Raw genomic sequence first — 20,238 nt, 5'->3', positions numbered from 1 at the left:
CACAGTCACAGGATGCTCGTGTGGTAGCACAAGATTGCACCCAATGACTCTGCAATACAAACAGCAGATATGCCAAGTTTTTTTTTTTTTCCTTTAGAAGGAACATATTGTAGTAAAAGATCTAAGAGTTCACATGCTTTTGCTAGACAAGTAGTCTGGGCCAAGAAGTGAACGATGCAAGAATTAAACCGAATGGAGATTGTATTAAGGTGGCATGAATAACATTCAATAGAATTGCTAAATCTGGGTAAGGTAATTGATACTAGTTTATTTATGTGGCTTTTGGCAATGTGAACCTTGGTGTGGAAAGCATGCAGAAGCCATTTGCTCACTTAGTCCATCTTCCTTCATATTAACTCGTCCAGGTTGACCTTTATGTTGGACTATTCACTTTAGAACAGTTTCTCTGGACAGAAGAATTTAAATGAATTGCCTCTAGACAGAAGAAGTACCAAACAGTCTTGCCTTTGAGACGTTTTGGCTTCATCAGTTTTTTTTTTTAGCAATACTGTACAGCATCCCCAATACTTTACAGGATGACTAAATAAGAAAGTCTGAAGCGATGAGTTGCTTAATTTTGTAGGTGCGCACACTACACATGCATGTGCCTGGAAAATGATGCCCCCCCCACCCCCCCCTTTTTTTTTTTTTTTTTTTTTTAAATTTATTTTTGCCTACCCAACTTGGATTGGAAAATAGAAATACAAAATGTGCAAGATAATTTTTTGAAGTGCTTGCGGGGAGCAACATATGGATTGTTGGATGGGTGGGCGGGGGCGATGACTGAAGCAACATGGATAGCTGAGGTGGGGAGTTCGGTCATTTACCAGTGATGTGACGGTGCCAAAATCCAATGACCCTTCGTATGTTCTATTTACTAAAATTTAGATTTTCTATGTCTTTGGCCTTCTGGCCAACGTTATCTATTGGTGCTGCTCCTGGATCAGTTCCCATTTTTGTGGCAACTCCCATCACTTGATTTGCAAGAGCTTTTCTCTTGCAAGGGATTCAGCATTGTGCAAGTGAGGCACATACAGGCACTCTGGGTTCAACACTAATAAGGTTTAAACCATGTCTCCTGGACAACTCTGATGATGGAAAAAGATGGAGCTTCTTCAGTAGGCTTTCCTGATTGTTGGTTAAATGCAGGATTATCCAGAGGAAAATGTACAGGGCAGGAAGCTACAGCTTTCTCAAGCTACATGGAGTACTTCAGCCCAACACAGGGTACATCAGGGGCCGTATTGTTGAAAGGCTGCACTGTCCCCGTTTGCACTATGGCTCGCCTTTGAAGAGGTGTGCTGTGCGCAACAGGACAGTGCACCCTATTCCAATGAATGCACTGACCCCAGGGCTACACATTCAATGAATTACAGAGCATCTGCTTCAAAGCCTGCCTGTGATTCTCTGTGCAGGTGGCAACCCGCCTGCCCTTTGAATAGGGATTAGAGATCCCCCTGCAGGCAGATGCAGTGAGTGACTGCACCTGCCTACAGTGTAAAGTCTCAGTGGTCCTTAGTACGTTTTTCACCCCTCCAGAGGGCTGCCTTCAGGATGCGCACTGATAATGCGTCACCTTTTTGTGATGCACTGTCAGTGGACCTCCTAAGGGTCTGTTGGCCTTTGTATCCACGTCTGGTGTGGTGCAGGCGCAGAGGAAAAGAGATTCCCAGATTAGCATGGGCCTGTGCCTTCATGCTGATGGGGAACACCCTCATTATAGCCCTGGAAAAACATGTCTGCCGGAGCTCTCAGTATTACAGAAGGGGGCGCACAAGTGTCTGCGGCCCCTTCTCAAAAACCATTGTGCCCCAGAGACGCACAAAGCGGGCTCTTAAACCCTTTATTCCCCCAGGACACAAAGTACAATCCAGGCTCAGGAAGCCAGTGTTCTTGCTGGTATATGCTGCTTGACTAGACCTGCATTTTCTTGGCACTCTTCAATGTTGCAAGTAAAGTAGTGTTTCATAGGTTTGTACCAAGTCTCTGTGGAGGGACTGATCTGTAAACAGCGCGTTGATTTCCTAGCCGCAGATCAGAGTTGCGTCGATCTTTACCCCGCACGGTGCTCTGTGCGTGGATTTCTTCCTCTTAGGCTGCCAACTTCTCCTTTCAGGATCCCATGAACTGGATGGGCACCACTTGGCAGAGTAGGAGTCTCTCCAGAGACTCCAGGTGCAGGCAGAGAGAAGTCTTTGCTGTCCCTGAGACTTCAAACTTTAGGAGGCAAGCTCTTAATCAAGCCCTGGAGATCTCCAAGATGGAAGGCACACAAAGTCCAGTCTTTGCCCTCTTACTCTGGCAGAAGCAGCAACTGCAGTATAGCTCCACAAAGCACAGTCACAGGCAGGGCAGCTCTTCTTCCTCAGCTATTCAACTCTTCTCCAGGCATAGGTTGCTCTTGGTTTCCAGAAGTGTTCTAAAGTCTGTGGTTTTGGGTGCCCTTCTTATACCCATTTTCTCCTTTGAAGTAGGCCTACTTCAAAGCAAAGTCTCTCTTGAATGTGAAATCCTACCTTGGCCAGGACAGGCCCCAGACACTCACCAGGGGGTTGGAGACTGCATTGTGTGAGGACAGGCACAGCCCTTTCAGGTGTGAGTGACCACTCCTCCCCTCCCTCCTAGCACAGATGGCTCATCAGGATATGCAGGCTACACTCCAGCTCCCTTTGTGTCACTGTCTAGTGTGAGGTGCAACCAGCCCAACTGTCAAACTGACCCAGACAGGGAATCCACAAACAGGCAGAGGCACATAAATGGTATAAGCAAGAAAATGCTCACTTTCTAAAAGTGGCATTTTCAAACACACAATCTCAAAATCAACTTTACTAAAAGATGCATTTTTAAATTGTGAGCTCAGACTCCAAACTCCACATGTCCATCCGCTCCCAAAGGGAATCTACACTTTAATCAGAATTAAATGTAGCCCCTATGTTAACCCACAAGAGGGACAGACCTTGCAACAGTGAAAAACGAATTTAGCAATATTTCTGTGTTAGGACACATAAAACACATTACTATATATCCTACCTTAACCATACACTGCACCCTGCCCTTGGGGCTACCTAGGGCCTACCTTAGGGGTGTCTGACATGTAAGAAAGGGGAAGGTTTAGGCCTGGCAAGTGGGTACACTTGCCAAGTCGAATGTACAGTTAAAACTGCACGGACAGACACTGCAATGGCAGGTCTGAGACATGATTACAGAGCTACTTATGTGGGTGTCACAACCAGTGCGGCAGGCCCACCAGTAGCATTTGATTTACTGGCCCTGGCACGTCTAGTGCACTTTACTAGGGACTTACTAGTGAATCAAATATGCCAATCATGGAGAAGCCAATTACATACACATTTTGTAAAGGAGCACTTGCACTTTAGCACTGGTTAGCAGTGGTAAAGTGCCCAGAGTAACAAAAACAGCAAAATCAGAGTCCAGCACACATCAACAACCTGGGGAACAAAGGCAAAAAGTTAAGGGAAACCACGCCAAGGATGAAAAGTCTAACACTGGGCTGATGGGAGAATTGTGCAGGATGGCTGTACCCAGCACCCTGACAGTTCTGGATTCTGGTGGTACCACTCCTAGGAGAGGGTGGCAAGACCTTACAAGGAGGGGAGGGGGGAGAAGAGCCTCACATTTAGCCCCTGTGGAACCTATGGGTGCAGACCCTAGGTTGGTAGACCAGTGACAGGTTAGACTCCCTGAACTGGTGGGAAGTGGAGTGTGGTTCAGAGACCAGAGGCCCCTAGATGGCCTGGTTCTGGCCACTGGCAGCTAGGGAGACCCTGTGGGTTAGCTTAGGTTGCCTGGGAAGCATTGACAGAGGGACCCAACTGGGATCAGAGTTGCGTAGAACTGGAGCGTGCCCCTGCAGTTGCGGGCCAAGGTCCATCTTCTATTGCCCTAACCAGGGAAGCCCATCAAGATTGATTGGTCTCCCCTGGTTTTAGGCTGGTGGGGGGTTGTTTTGGACCTGGCCCTTTTGCAGGTTCATCCCCAGACTTTTTGCCTCCTACCTTCTATTTTTAATGACCTCTTGCTGTTGGCTCTAAGACTAAGCACTTTATCGCTGCTGATCAGTGCTAAAGTGCAGGTGCTCTCCCATCTAAAGTTTGTATGCTTGGCCTATACCTAATTGGCATATTTAATTTACCTGTAAGTCCCTTGTACAGTGGTATCTCTATACCCAGGGCCTGTAAGTTAAATGCTACTAGTGGGCCTGCAGTGCTGCTTGCGCCACCCACAGAAGTAGCCTTTCAAACCAGTCTCAGGCATGCTAGTGCAGGGCATGAATGCGCAATTTTCTGCCACGGGGACCTGGCATCTACATTTAGTTGCCAGGCCCAGAATTCCCCTTTTACTACATGTAACTCACCCCTAAGGTAGGCCCTAGCTAGCCCTATGGCCAGAGTGTTATGCATGTAGAAGGCAGGACATTTGCCTGATTGTGTGGCCTGTCCTGATAGTGACAAACAGCCTGTTTGGTTTCTCACTGCTGTGAGTTCTGCCTCCTCATAGGACTGCATTGGAAATGCCCTACCTATGTCTAGGGAGTATTGTCTTATTTATGAAGGGTAGCGTAGGCATGTTTGGTATGGTTGTAATGGTAGTGAGAAATACTGCTTTCTGGGGTAGGTGGATTTTTTTTTTTTTTTTTAAATTATCATTACAGAAATGTCACTTCTAGAAAGTGAGTGTTAGAAATGGGGTCTCCAGTTGGCAGTCGGTTTGCACCCTGTCCAAGTAGGGACCCTCACTCTAGTCAGGATAAGGGCGCTCAGATAACCCCTGCTCACCTCCTTGGTAGCTTGGCACGAGCAGTCAGGCTTATCTCAGAAGCAATGTGTAAAGCATTTGCACATAACACACAGTAATAAGTGAAAACACTGCAAAAGGACACCACACCAGTTTTAGAAAAATAGCCAATATTTATCCATATAAAACAAGACCAAATACGATAAAAATCCAACATACAGTAATAAAAATAGGAATGCTGCAAGATGTACTTAACAACACAGTTCCCTGAAGTCGATAACTCCACCTGGGGCTATCACGGCGTCGTGAACAACAAAACCAAAAGTTCAGGCTGGCCTCGGCGTCGCGGGCCAGCTGCGGTGTCGGGAAGACCCACAAACAGTACCTTGGATTCGCAGGGTGTCGTGACCCTAGCGGTGAGCTCCGGAGAGTGGCGTGGGTTCCGGAGTCAGTGCAGGAGTCGTCGGGCCCTTGAAATCACACACCTCGGGGATCGAACTCCGGGCTGATGAAATCAGGTGCGCTGGTGGGGATGGCGTCGAGGCTGCGGTGCGAAGCAGGACAATGCGACGTGCGGTGCCCACAGGTCATGGTGCAGGTGACGGCGTCCAGCGGCGTCGGTGAGACCAGGGCTGCGGGGTGAAGTGGGGCGGTGCAATGTGCGGTGTCCACAGATCACGGTGCAGGCAGCAGCGTTGTCGTTGCGGAAGCGCTGTCGTCGGTAGGCCCAAGCCAGCGGTGCGGGATGGGACGGTGCTTTGTGACCCTCACGAGCGTTGTCCACAGGCCACGGTGCCGGTGTCAGCAGGAGCGACGTTGTCGGGGATGCCCAGACTGTGGTGTGAGCAGGTAACGCCGGAGTGCGGGGCCCTCAGGTCGCGGTGCGAGCAGTGGCTCGGTGAAGTCGTCCGATGATGGCGTCAGTGAGACAAGGGTCGCGGTGCGAAGCGGGGCAATGCGACTCCGTGCGGCATCGGGAAGGTCACGGTGCAGGCCAGTGGCGTCGTTTGCGGCGTCGCAGTGGTTTCTCCTCTTGAGCAGCACAAAACACACAGTTCCCAGTGCTGCAGGTCGAGGAAACGGAAGTCTTTGGTGTCCCTGAGACTTCCAACAGGAGGCAAGCTCTACTCCAAGCCCTTGGTGAATTTTCTCAAGCAGGACACACAGCAAAGTTCACCCTTTGCACTCTTTTCAGGCAGAAGCAGCAACTGCAGGCCAGTCCAGCAAAGCAACACAGCAAAGGGACAGTACTCCTCCTTCAGCTCTTCTCCTGGGTAGAGGTTCCTCTTGATTCCAGACAGATTCTAAAAGTCTGGGGGTTTGGGTCTTCTTCTTATACCCACTTCTGCAATTGAAGTTTGTAAACTTCAAAGCAGTCTCAAGTGTTTGCAAGATCCTTCCTTGACAAGGCCAGGCCCCAGACACGCACCAGGGGGTCCCCTCCAGCACAGATGGCTAATCAAGATATGCAGGCTACACCCCAGCCCCCTTTGTGTCACTGTCTAGAGGAGAGGTGTGAACAGCCCAACTGTCAAACTGACCCAGGCAGGGAATCCACAAACAGGCAGAGTCACGGAATGGATTAAGCAAGAAAATGCCTTCTTTCTAAAAGTGGCATTTTCAAACGCACAATCTTAAAATCAACTTTACTAAAAGATGTATTTTTAAATTGTGAGCTCAGAGACCCCAAACTCCACATGTCCATCCGCTCCCAAAGGGAATCTACACTTTAATCAGATTTAAAGGTAGCCCCCATGTTAACCTATGAGAGGGACAGGCCTTGCAACAGTGAAAAACACATTTAGCAATATTTCACTGTCAGGACATATAAAATACATTACTATATGTCCTATCTTAACCATACACTGCACCCTACCCTGGGGGCTACCTAGGGCCTACCTTAGGGGTGTCTTACATGTAAGAAAAGGGAAGGTTTAGGCCTGGCAAGTGGGTACACTTGCCAAGTCGAAGTTACAGTCAAAACTGTACACACACACTGCAGTGGCAGGTCTGAGACATGATCATAGAGCTACTTATGTGGTTGGCACAACCAGTGCTGCAGGCCCACTAGTAGCATTTGATTTATAGGCCCTGGCACCTCTAGTGCACTGTACTAGGGACTTACTAGTAAATCAAATATGCCAATTATGGATAAACCAGTCCACAGTACAATTTATATGGGGAGCACTTGCACTTTAGCACTGATTAGCAGTGGTGAAATGCGCAGAGACAGTAATCCAGCAAAAACAGAGTCCAAAACCAGGAGGTCAGAAGGCAAAAAGACAGGGGAGACACGCCAAAAAGCTGCCAGGTCTAACAGTGAGCATTTCTCTGGGCTTGTCACTGGTGTTTTGCAGCTTGACTCCAGTCCACGTCTGGGCAGAGTGACAGATGGGCTTTGTGCACACTTTTCAAACAGCCTGTACACACGGAGGGTGGAGGTGTCCGAGTTGAACCTGCATATTGAATGGTCTTCTTGGGCTGAGAGAAGGGGAGGCTGTGCCCTGACCTTCCACAAAGGGCTCCCTTGGCCACTCACAAAGGGCTTGTTTACCCCCCAACTGATGTCTGGCGCCTATGCTAGACGAGAGAAGGGACACTCCCAGAACCAGTTGTAACTGGATGGAACCTCCTCTCCCCCTCTCTCTTAAACCTTTGCAAAACTGAGCATACATATAGAGGTTGTCCCCACAATTTGAAACTCTCTAGACATTGGAACATACTTGGAATTGGACACACAATGCTGCTGGAGGGACTCGCCAAGAACCGCCTTGGACTGCTGCTGTGCTGACCTGTGACCTGCCGGGTCACTAGGGGGAACTGCCACTGTCTGCATCCCCTTTGTGCTGGCCTGCTGCTGGGCCCTGCCGCCCTGTGCATTAGAGTGTCCCGGGTCTGGGTGCTGTTGCTACTGACCCCTGTCTGCTTGAAGCACATGAGGAGCGCTTGATTTTATTAGTAGAGCGCTTTGGCTCATCATTGATAGTGCTTGGGAAAGCGCTGCAGTTTTCTGTTATTAGTGCTGGGAAACTGCTTTTCCATGCCTACCGGAGGAGTAAATCACAGCCACAGTCCGATTGGGGTGACTTCCCAAAGCCCGACAGATCTGCGGTATCTGGCACCCCCAGGTCATGAAGATTTGAAACCTGGAGTGAGCATGCTCCTAGCGTGCCCCCGGTGCGAAGTACGCTCCGATAAGCACCCCCAGGAGTTGTCTGGCACAGACTCCTGACGGAATGACGGTCTGGGTGGGCTGCAGCTGACTCATGCACCAGATCGGGTGTGGGCGAGTCCAGGTTCCCAGGGCAGGTGGGGAGGAAGCCTCATTAAAGGTTCCCCCGCCCCACCAGGCCCCTATTTCTGTCAGTGGTCGCAGGTGGGGAGAAAGCCTCATCGGAGGTGCCCCTGCATCGATTGACACCTCTTGCTGTTTTACTCTGACCCCCCCCCCCCCCCCAGCCCAGAAACCCCCTGGGAGGGCCTGTCGTGGCCCTGGGGGGCCCCAGAGATTGTAGCCACCCGGTTTGGGCGCAGGCCTCAGGAGGGGCCCCTATACAAAAATGGAGGGGGTGCTTGCCCCCCCCTCCCCCCCCCCCCCCAACCAAAAGTCACAAAAGCGGTACCCATTGGGCACTGAGTGCTGGGGGAGGGCCCCCTGTTTTTCTTGAGGTGCCCTCATCCCGATACAAACAGGTACTTTGAATGGCCACATATTCGTTATGGACATTCTGTGAATGTTCTGCTAACCTGTTTGGTTTTTATGACGTGCCATTTGCTTGCTAATGCCTATTGGACATTTATGCTAACTTGCCTTTTTTATGAGTTGCCATGTATTTCCTAATGTTCCTGATATGGGCATTTATGAGGAAGTTGTGACGTGCATTATTGTGGTAATGTTGTTCCTGACTACTGTTTGTCCTGCAGAATAATGAGTAACCTGTGTGTTATGTGACTACTGCTGATTTCTGCAGGGTAACCGTACTGTGTAACATTCTGACAACTGCTTGGTAACAGGGTATTACTGAGATGTTGTGTTTGGTCTAATGATGATGTGTACAATACATTTATTTTTATATAACTTGGTGTTGTTTCCTTTGTGGTGGGGATAGCGCATCACGCGTGGTGTGTGTGTGTGTGTGTGTGTGTGTGTGTGTGTGTGTGTGTGTGTTGTGCAAACACTTTACATATCACCTCTAGTATAGGCCTGACTGCTCGTGCTAAGCTACCAAGTGGTTGAGCGGGGGTCATCTTCGGTGAGTAACTCCCTTGTCCTGACTAGAGTGGGTGGGTTCTGCCTGGATTAGGTGCTTATTTTAGCCAACTAGAAACCCCATTTCTAACAGTGGATGAGATATTGAGCATCCCATTAACTCATCTAAAATGGTGGTCATGTTTTGGGGCATTGAAGGCTTCCGGTCGACAATGACAAAGTGAGTCATGCTACACCTATGATCAAAAACTTGCATGTGGATGTTGCAGGTGACTTTCAAGCTGTGTAACTACTATTACAGATAAGTAACTAGTTTCTTATTATCAGGTTGAAATTTCCAATCTAAATATCAAACCTGCTTTTGGCAGAGTATTTATACCTGCTTGTTTTGCAAAGCCAGGATGAGGAAACATTGACTGTTTTTCTCCTCAACAGCGTCATGTTGCTGCTGGCACTTCACCTCTGCCTCTTTACCATGTTTGCCATGCTGCTCTTTGCTAGAGAAAAGGTAATCAACCATCGTTTTATCATTTTAGCAATGATTGTCTTGTCTCATAGTCTTTACCTGATGCCCCCATTACAGGGAGTCTGAGACTCTTTTATGGGTTTTCCTGCACCCAGAAGTCCTAATACGGTTTATTTCAGTGCTTCTGGGAGTTAAAAGTACCATACTATTTGAAGATTAACACATGCTAAACTGTTTCCATACTTGATTCTACAGTTTTCAATGTTTTTTATCATTCCTGAATGGGCCACTAACTTGTGTGAACAGGGCCATCGCGCATTATAACCGTGCTTTAAAGCTCTCATTAAGAGAGGCCTCTTAATTTCGGTGGGGCCTGTAAAAGTAGTTACTGGCCCCATCAGAATTATGAGAGCTGCAGAAACACCACAGATCTCTTAACTTTCACCTGGAAATTTTGTCTGCTAAAGATCGGCCCTACATGAGGAATAACTGGGGGCATCGCACCTGGAGTTAGAGCTTTCCCCATGTAGTTCCTCCTTTCTTAGTGGATCCTCAGGATCCAATTCTCAATTGGCTGAATTGTTCTTACCCCTGGTACCCAGGAATCCCCATTATCCTACCTCCCAGTGTGTGGGAAAAGTGGCCCATTTAGCAGGCCACTTGTAATGAGTTGCTAAATGTTTTAGGTGTATCCTTACCTCCACGTACCAAGTTCCCTGTATTCACCCCATGTCCTTGTGCTACTCTTTCTCTTTTACCAAAAGAGATTTTGAGCCAGGTATTTAAGCGATGACCTGGGCCCCTCAGAAGCTGCAATAGATAGTTTCATATTCGTTTTTGAGCTGAAATTAGTTGTATATGGTCAGGTGGAATCTAGATTCTGTTAGTCTTGGTATGGTGGCAGGAGACGTTATTGGTTGGCTTTAGTAAGAATGGAAGTGAAGTTGCATGCAAGCTGTTGTTCGTAAGCTTCCAGCTGAAGTCTTTCAGTGTTTCACCCGGATGCCACCTGGGGGGAGGGGGGGGGAGAGAACTTATAAGAAATCGTAAATACTAACTTAGTTGCCTATGCAGGGCAGGGAGTAGATGAGCATTATTTTACAATTGGAAGGTGGGATAGTAAAGTGAATACTATGAGTTATCTGTTTTAGTGCACAGACTGAAACCATATGTCACTTGGCTTTAGTAGGAAAAAGCAAGTATCCATTGGCTTTTGTAGCTCCGTATCTGAAAGCACACAAGTTGTCTACGGTAAGTCAGAGCTTCAAAGTGCATGATAGCCCTTGTTGGCCTGCAGCTGGGAAGCAACTCGCAACCGACCTCAAACTTCACTATCTTCTAGACCATGCTCAGTTGTGATTCAGAAAGAACCACAGCATCAAAACAGCACTCATTGTGGCCACCGATGACATTCAAATCATCCTGGACCGTAGCGAAACAGCGAATCTCATCATGCTCTACCTTTCGGAGACCTTTGACATTTTCTCACATAAAACCCATCTGAAAATACCACAAGACTGGAATACTCAAATGGATCTGTTCTTCATCAGGGGAGGAATCCAAATGTACAGGCTGCCCCCTTTCACATCAGAGACCAAGAAAATGATATGGGGTGTCCCACAGGGATTGACTCTCAGCCCCACCCTTGTCAAAATATGACACCGCTCACCAACATCATCGAATCACAAGACATCACAGTCAGCTCCTAGGCCGATGACACCCAACTCGTCCTTTCCCTGACTGACAAAACAACTTCCGCCAGAACCAACTGCATGACTATGGTAGGAGACTGAATGCAAATCAACTGCCTGCAGCTCAACTCTGACAAGACGAAAGTACTGATCTGCAGCAACGATACCTCCCAATGGGACTCCACCTGGTGGCCGTCTGAGCTTGGATTATAACCTACACCCACAGACCATGCAGGAAATCTAGCGATCATCCTCGGCGACATGCTCAACATGACGCCGCAAGTCAATGCAGTGTGCACTTCCTGCTTCCACATTCTATGCATGCTGAGAAAAACCTTCAAATGGTGGCCATGGAACACCAGATGGGTCGTCAGACAAGCTCTCATCACCGACAAGGTGGACTGTGGCAACGCTCTCTACTCCGGGATCTCAAAACAATGCCTACACAGACTCCAGAGTACCATCTAGAACAGTGCTGCAAGACCCCCCATGCAGCACCTACTTCACACCACACCTCAGAGAGCTTCACGGACTCCCCATTCACAAGTGCAGCTAGTTCAGACTTCTCACGCACGCATATAAAGCCCTACACACCATAGGACCAGAATACTTGAACATCTGCACACACTTTTACCAACCCACTAGACATCTGTGCTCTACGTCATTCTCACACAGGGGAATCCCTGATAAGCAAAGCTAGAGGTCGCTCAGTCTGCTACATCACACCCAAGACATTGAACGACCTCCCTCAGCACATCAGCGCCTCCTCACCTTTTGAGGTCTGCTAGAAGCTGAAGACCTGGCTCTTCGTATGGGCACCTTGGGGACCACAAATCTGCTCACACGCTGTAGTGCCTGGATACCCTCTCTTATTAGTGCTCAATATAAATCAACATGATATGACCAAAAGCTAGAAGAACACTTCAGATGGGTGTTTTAGGTTATTGCTAATGCCATACCGTGGCTGTGGTAGGTCAGTAGCTGTAGGTACACCTTGGTTGGCTGACTTTAAGGGCCACCGGCTATCTGAAACCAAACCTCGGTTTGCTGTTACAGGTGCGTGTCTGTCTTTATCTCAAAGCTTAAATCAGCAGACTGTTGAAGTCCTGTAGGCAAAGCTGAAAGTAAAGCTCACATAGGCTGGTTATTGCAAGTCAGAAGGTGCAATTGAATACAAATGCACCAGTTGGCTGTTGCTTTTTAGTAGCTGAAACTACAGCTCAGCTGGGTGTTTCAGGTCCATATCTGGAACTGAAAGCGAACCTCATTTGGCTATTGCAGGTCAACAGCTTTAGCTAAGATCACACACCAGTTGTATGTTTTCACCTGTGGCCCAAAAAAAGCCAACAGCCAGGCATTGGTGTGAGTACCCAGATTATAGCAGACAGTGCAAGCACTCTTCCAGCTACAAGACCCTTAGGAAAGTGAGGCCTCCTTGATGTGGGCCACAGGGAGAAGTCTGGGCTGGATACTGCCTGTATGACAAAAGGCAAAGCCTGTGGTGAAGAATTTTAGCTCGAAAGTTGGTAAGGATGACTAGTAGAGTGCCACAAGTATTCATAGACTGGCCTGCCCTTAACAGTGCCTTTACCACTCACTGTGCCAGTGGTCTAAAGGGGAAGTCGCTCTTTTTTTTGTAAATGCCGCTACCATCTGCGACTGAACTGATGTGAAGAGATCAGAGAATATAACTGAGTGTTTAAGGTCACTTGAACAGGAGCCAAGGAGGCAATCACTGAGACACCACCTGCTTCATACTCTTGAAGGAGAAATCCGCTGGAGGCTATGAAACAAATGGGACGACCTACGTACACAAGTTTTGATGAGACTGTGAAAGGACACATTGGGGATATTATGTGGAAAGGAAAAGCGTTCTAAATAAATCAAAGGAAGTTGCTACGCTTGCACAGGTTTTTAGTGAGTCCCCAGCTTGGATACTGGTCCTTTTCAGAAGATCATGTCTGGAAAAGGCTTATGATTGTCTAAAGGAGGTGCAGAGGCTACTGCAGAGCCACTATTGTGGTGTTAAGTCTGCATCAGTAATATTGTGACGAGTAATACAGTAGTTTAGATTCACATAGTCTGGGATATGAGAAATAGTGGAGAGATCTAATAATCTCGTAGTTCCTAAGCAAAGTTTCATTAGATGATTTGTCAAGTTGAGGTAACCCAGTGAAGCATTTCACAGGCACATTATGCATATTTTAACATGTTGCAGTTTTATTAACCAGTTGTGGACTTTGTAGTTGATCAGGAAGAACACCAGGTAGTGTCCTACTCCAGTCAAGATGACATTCTAGCAGTTATAGCAGGCCCATTTAAGGATGGAAAGAAACATGATCTAGCTAGACTTGGAGATAGAAGTCCATTCATATTATGCCAATATGGGAGACACTGAATAAGGGCCAGTGGAAAAAGGCTAGGGTACAACCAAAGACTGAGTTTTTACCAGATAAGGGGATCTGTTTTGAAAGGGTCTACCCTGATTGGTTGGCAGCGTTTATATAGCACACCCTTTTCTCCTTCCCACATGGGTCTTCTTGTATCTAATCCAAATAACACCTAGCTAAATAAGTAAGACATGAGTTTTTTCCTCAAGCTTAGAATTGTGTTTGAGACCTTGATGTCACTTAGAAAGGAATTCCCCACAAAATATTCTGCTAAGAAGGAGCCACCTCCCTATGTACTGAAGTATTTGGGAAGCACAATTGAAGCATTAGTGCACACTCTTGATGCAGAACTTCAAAAGGGGAATATCTTGGAGTGAGTTGATGTAGGCTGTTAGGCATAATGTACAAAATGTTAAAAGTAACGTCACCTGAGACTGAAAGCCAATGCAGAGCACTATTGGCTGATGACACACATTCTCAGCCAGTTAATACACATCCACCCATTTATTTCTTGGAAGTACAGAGATCAGGGTGATCCAATCCCAGAGGATTTAGGTGTCATGGAAACATAAATTGGATTATATTATGATTTCCACATATCATTGGTAAGAGATTGAACAGAAGATGAAACCAGACAGAGCCTTCTCATGCCACCAGTGCTCTGGAACAGATTACAGCAAGGAATGGTTCTGTACTCCAGAAAGTAGTATGTGGATTTTCTTGGCAGGCATCGAAGGCACCACCTTTTGTCTCATGGTTTGTGATGCCTCGTTGTCTGAGAGGTCTAATAAATTGGTTTATGCAATCATCATCATTTGACACCTGAAAGTCGGCCTGGCTGTATTTCTCTTCCTGGATACAATCTGAATTGATAGTGGCATTCAATTTGGTCTTGAATTATTCACATTTGAGCATGTGGGAGGTCAACACAGCAATTTTTAAGACTGGGCAGCTCCAATTAGCAATTGGTTTAAGGGAAACTGGGCCAACAAAGGTGACCAGGTAGCGGTTTACAGTGTTAAGTGAGCTCTAGGTCACAGGTGGAAATCTTTGAAAACTATAGCAGACTTTATTCATGGTAGATTTATTGGATTGAATCTAATGGAGTCTAAAAAATTATTTTGCAGTGGGGGGGAGAGGGCAATTGGCTAAAGGCAGTTGTGAAGTCCATTTGTTTTAAGGCGTTATTTGGAGCCGATAACGTGTGTGTTTTTGCCATTGTTGGAGTGTATGGTAGAGATTGCACTGGAACAAATGCTTTGAGTAAGACAGCTAGTAAGGGTAGTTTTATAGGCATTTTAAAGATCACGGTCTGAAGGATTTAACTCTGAAAATTCTAGTTTGACTGGGAAGATAGCAGCATGGTAGATTTTAGATGATTACATAGGAAGCCTTTTTGTTTATTCAGCAGATGTTTAGCCTTAATTGTGCAAGGTGGTCAGTGGCAGGTAGTTTGTCTACAGACTTCTGATTTATTTCCTGGTCAGAAATAAACCTAATGATTTAGCCTGAGGGGACTTAATGATTAAAGTCAGTAGTTCCGTTTTTAGTCTAAATTTAATGGACACCTGGGTGACATTTATGTCCATCATTAGTTAATGGTGTTTTCTGAGATCAGAGTGGTCTGTCTGATCTGTCCACCCAGTGCATAGTAAAGAATTAGGTCTGGGTGGGCCGTAGATATTCAGCATTGCAGCAGGCATTCTTACTTGCAAGGAACTGAACACCAGTCATTACCTGCTGCCTGCAAGATGGTGGCCTAAGGTGGAGCTGTAATTGTCCACCCTGTTCATATTTTAGAGAACCCAAACACATTGGCCGTGCAACTGTAAAATTTATTGTAAAAGCTATGTTAATGCGAGTCAAACTAAGCCCAAGTTTACCAGGATGCCTTGGTAATTAGGGTATTTTAAGGCAGATCTTGCATGTTAAAGTTTATTTGGGCTCTCATTGAGGTAATGTCGTGCCTGTGGCATCAGTTCTCATAATGTTGATGGAGGGTTAAGGGCTGGTTGATCATCTATTGCACTACAGACAATCGCACAGCCTAAAGGCTCTTCATGAAGGTTTCAGGCTAAGTGTTCAGTAGAGACTAGGGCTTAAAACCGGTTGTAAACTCAGGCTTCTTGTGGTTCTTGTAACAGGATACCACAGGTATTTTGGGGGTGAGCTCAGTTTCACTGCTGAGGCGAGGGGGAAGATATCTGACTAGGAAACGGGCATCCAAAGTGGAATTAAAGATGAAGGTAAAGGGTTCTGTCTCTGTTGGTCTTTGGCGTCCTCTCTTTGCTGCTGACAGCAGAATTTGTTGGTGCCCATGGTAGGTTTGGGAGTGGAGGTCAACAGTTTGAAAGCTTTTAAAGACCTATCTGCCATGGTAAACGCCTTTAAATAAGTCCTTTGAGGGAGCTCGGATTACGCTGATAAATCTCTTATTGGCATTTTACATTGTGTTACCTGGCACTTCTTACGCTTTCCAGCATGATTTGTGAGTTCTAGTGTTTCTTGGTGAATCTTGAAAGTCTGGTTCTCCGTTGTAGCTCATATTTTCCAGATGCCACTGTGTCAAAGCATTGAGATAGAATTGGACAAAAAGCCAATCTTCCATCCTCAAAATGCTTAAACATAATGATAGAGCAATAATGTCCTCATTCTTTATGAAACAACGAGCGATGATGATGATGAACTTGCGGGCTGTTCTGTTCACAGAAATAGTCCAGTTCACACTTTGTACATGTGGATTTTCATCCATTACTGTGAGTGGAGAGTGAAACCTATGCTGTGACAAAAGCCCCAGGTTCTTCTCTAACATGCTATTTCGTTGTGCAAACAGGATGCTCAGATAGACAAGGAATGGATGGGATTTTTCCGCAACTTACCCGATTCGATGACCTCGCTCTTGGTGCTGCTGACTACGGCAAATAACCCTGATGGTGAGTCATGTGTTCCACGCTGAGCCAGACCTTGTGTCCCCTGGGTGAGGGAGATGGCACTCAGCCTGCGCTGAATCATTTTTTTAAATTTTAAATAATGAGATCACTGACATTTACAGGAAGGTTCTTGCCAGTGTCATCGCGGTCCGTGAACTCGTATTCATGTCCGTGATCCTAACATAATGTAACCCATACACAGAATTATCTATCTTGCAGATGTTTCCATTTTTCGCCCTCTTTAATTGAACTCCTAAATATGAAGTTACTTGTAATTATTGAACTAACTGACGAAGTCTTGCATTTATGCACACAAATCACAATAAGCAGGCGAAACCACATAAACAATAACTTGTCCCTCCCCGCACAGTCCATTTGCTGACAAGGATGCGACAGGGCAATAAACAAGGTAGGGTGCACTGGGAGAGGAGTGCGGGGAGTAGTTAGCTGAAAAAGTTACCTCTGAGTTCCTGGCTTCACATTATCTGAACGACTGTGACTGGTGGAAGAAATCCCTTAGACATCATCAATAGTTTAAAATGCAAGGCCTGGGAGGCCACTTCAGCTTTTGATAACCACGCCTTTTCAGGTTTGTCAAATTCCCAAAAAATGATCATGTCTATGTTTAAGCCCCCTTTTTTAGTCAAAGTGCTACCAGGCTACCTACTGATAACCCCTTCAGAGATGTTCATAAATACAGACGAGTTACTGGGAATATGAGATGAAGGTGTAGATTGCGAAAGAAAATCGACACAAGTTACTGGGCGATCTGGAAGGGCTAGGAAGGCTATGAAGTAAGCTTTATCAAAGCATTTAATTATTCCTTTGGCGCCCTTGGAAGTGGGTCCGCTATTTTGTGCTTGGATGGCAGGTGCAACTCGCGGTGCTAAAGAAGAGTGGCATGGGAGGGGTTTTGGGGGGTCAGGTGGAATTAATCAAAAAAAAAAAAACTTACCTGAATCGTCATGGCTGCCGCCGCTGTCACCACCGCGCTGCTCCTCTCCTGCGCAGACAGGCTGCAGGCACAGGCTCCCATACTGCCCTGCAGATCCTGACGCTGCTCAGAGCAGCTTTAGGATTGGCTGGGAACACCCAGCCAAGGCGCTTCCAGGCAGACTGGGAGCTTGTGGCTGCTCTATCCGACCCGGCAACAGAGTGCCGGGCTGGAGAGAGAGCCTACCGCGCATGTGTATTTGGCCGGCCGAGACGGCGCAGTGATGTGCATTTCCCCCTGAGTGCTTGTCACAGTCTGTGGCCCCGCCCCTTTTACCAAAAAAACGATAAACTATTATGTTTTTTTGGTAAAAGGTTTGCAGCTGCTGCTGGCAGGGGTGGGGGGGACACTCCTCTGACCTAGCGGAGGAGCTGTACCTGCTGCATGGTACTGCTGAGTAAGGATTAAGCATGTTGTGTAGTAACTAAACAGTTTCATCCACTTAAACAAGAATGTCACATGGGGGAATCTTGGCGTTTCCACTTTGGAGCAACAGCTGATGACCCATGTCACCAAATTTAAAAATACAGGGTGATCAGGTATACTAGTCATTGCGGTCTTGTACATTTCCATCTGTGATCAATTTCATTGGTACTCAGAGTTTGCTAGCAAAACTAGCTTTAAGAATTTGCAATTGTTGACTCCCAATGGACCCATTATTGCACAAAGGAGCCAATCTAGTCTGAAAAGTTATACATAGTTGGAGCAAAGGCACACAACAACCTAGCGGATAAAGCAATCCATCCACAATATTTGTGCTTATTGGCATAGGTGACATGATTGATGAATGGCAAGGGTATTAAAGGGCAATGATCTGTGTCTGCCCGCTGTTGCTGCTGAGCGTGAATACCTGGTGGTGAGGCCACCTGCAGTTGTGCAGCATACCCGAACACCCAAGACCAATGCACAAGACCGAGCAGTGTGAGTGTGAGCTGTAGAGGGTTGTACAGTCCTGATCTTACATAACAGGTATGCATCTGTGATTCCATTATGCAGCTGGCTGTTTAGCAGAAAGCCCAGGTGGGTGAAAACATGTTAACTGAATTCATGCTTCAGCAAGGGTCTTGCTTAGTGGAAGAAATTAAGGTGAACAAATCAATTGACGAAAAAAATATATCATTCTAGTCTACTTTGCAGTATACTTTGCATTGGTTCATCGAGATGTAGAATTGATTTATTGTAACTGCCCCGGAGAGGTTTTGGGTGAAAATATGCCTTTTGGGGATGACAATATAATCACACATACCCTTAAATTAGAGATTTGGTTTTAATGTGTTCGACTAACCACTTCCTTCCTTCATTATGTGTTTTTAAGCTTACATGGAGTTGGGTTACTAGGCAATTACTTGTTCTATTCAGGAGTTATGTGGTCTTTATAAATTAAGTTTCTTTAGTCTTATAATAGGGTTACATGATTTCCTACCTGTGCTTTCTCATGTTTCCAGTCCATTTTCTTTCAAGTGTTTCTGAATACCACAAGGGTGGCGATGCGTGAGTTGCTAGGAATCTTTCACTCAGACTGATTTTCGACCAGTGTAACCCTTTCTCCTTTGCTTCCTTGTAGTGATGATTCCAGCGTATTCCAAAAATCGAGCCTATTCCCTCTTCTTCATAGTCTTTACTGTCATAGGTAAGACCGGTGTAATTGCTGCTTAATTCATTTTGTGGACTTCTGTGTTTTTTTTTTTTTTTTTTTTGTGCAGAGGCAGCTTTTTGTAGATTTATATTGTTTTGCACAAAATCCACGTTAATAACTCCTGTGATAAATTGCTTCCTTCAGTCCTGCAAACACCGCTCAATGTATCTGTGCCTTGTTTCAGTGCTCTGCAGGTTCCACACCACAGAAATAATAAACCATGCAATACAAAAGCTATCTCCTTAAGCTTGATCCAGTCTAGTGCTCCAGCTAACATCCCTTACTGAATGCTCTTACATAAACAGCAGTTCTAGCAGAGTTAGCGGTTAACCAGTTGTAGACCTATTGGACCTTTATTAGGGAGGAACCCCCAAGAAGCTCCCTACTTGATGTAATGTATTCTCTAACTCTGAAATGGCCCTTTTCTTCTTTGATTCCCCAGCTGCCTTTGATGTATCCACCTTCTTTAGATGTTTAAGAAGTTGATGCTATTAAGTTGTCAAGGTTGCTGTGGTTCCAGATAACCGCTCCTTTTGAGCTAACCAAAGAAAAGCATTAAGGTGCTGCTCCAATAAGTGTGTTTCTACTGTGCACGGCAGTATGCACCTGCCACTTTAAATTCTATATGCCTTAAACAATAAGTGTATCAGAACAGTGTGTTTTTACTTGTGGGCATTGCCCTCTACATGGTTCCTCACATGTTCCTTTTCGGCTTAGTATTCTACTGCACTGACTCTATACTGGCAATCAACCAGCATCAAATGTCCACGACAAAATGTTAGAAAACAAGCAAAGGAAATATGAGATGGATACCTAGTATTTTGAAGGAGCGATCTGCTGGGAGTTTGTCCTTTGATGCTGTCAAACTTACTCAGAATGTGATCTTGACAATACAGGTTCTGCAGGGACAGGAAGAAATATTGAGCTACCCAAAGAGGATGATCAAGTATTCAAGGATTCACCTTTCACTTATTACACAACTCTCACCAGGCTTCTTTATAGTTAAGAGACTTGTAAGCCAGCCATGTAACACCACCTTTTTATGACACAAAAGAGATTGTGAAACAGAAACCAAATCTAGGCCAACCCAATTCATGTAGTGATATATGGACTCTATTGTCCTTTAGGTAACCAAAAATAATAGTTTGTATTGGCACCGAAATAAC

The 20,238-nt window shown here is 46.1% G+C and overlaps 1 protein-coding gene across 1 annotated transcript in view; it reads left to right on the top strand.

The window, feature by feature from the left end:
• The window catches only part of TPCN2 (two pore segment channel 2), a 235,845-nt gene that overhangs the window by 101,751 nt on the left and 113,856 nt on the right, over positions 1-20,238 (top strand). The window contains exons 7-9 of the mRNA XM_069221908.1: positions 9,401-9,473; positions 16,346-16,445; positions 19,001-19,066. Coding sequence (XP_069078009.1) covers positions 9,401-9,473; positions 16,346-16,445; positions 19,001-19,066 — 239 coding nt within the window. The remainder of the gene's footprint in view (positions 1-9,400; positions 9,474-16,345; positions 16,446-19,000; positions 19,067-20,238) is intronic.

The sequence above is a fragment of the Pleurodeles waltl genome, chromosome 3_1, assembly GCF_031143425.1.
Source record: "Pleurodeles waltl isolate 20211129_DDA chromosome 3_1, aPleWal1.hap1.20221129, whole genome shotgun sequence".
NCBI lineage: Eukaryota > Metazoa > Chordata > Amphibia > Caudata > Salamandridae > Pleurodeles > Pleurodeles waltl.
The sequence above is the reverse complement of the archived record's forward strand: the minus strand, read 5'-3'. Positions and strand labels throughout refer to the sequence as shown.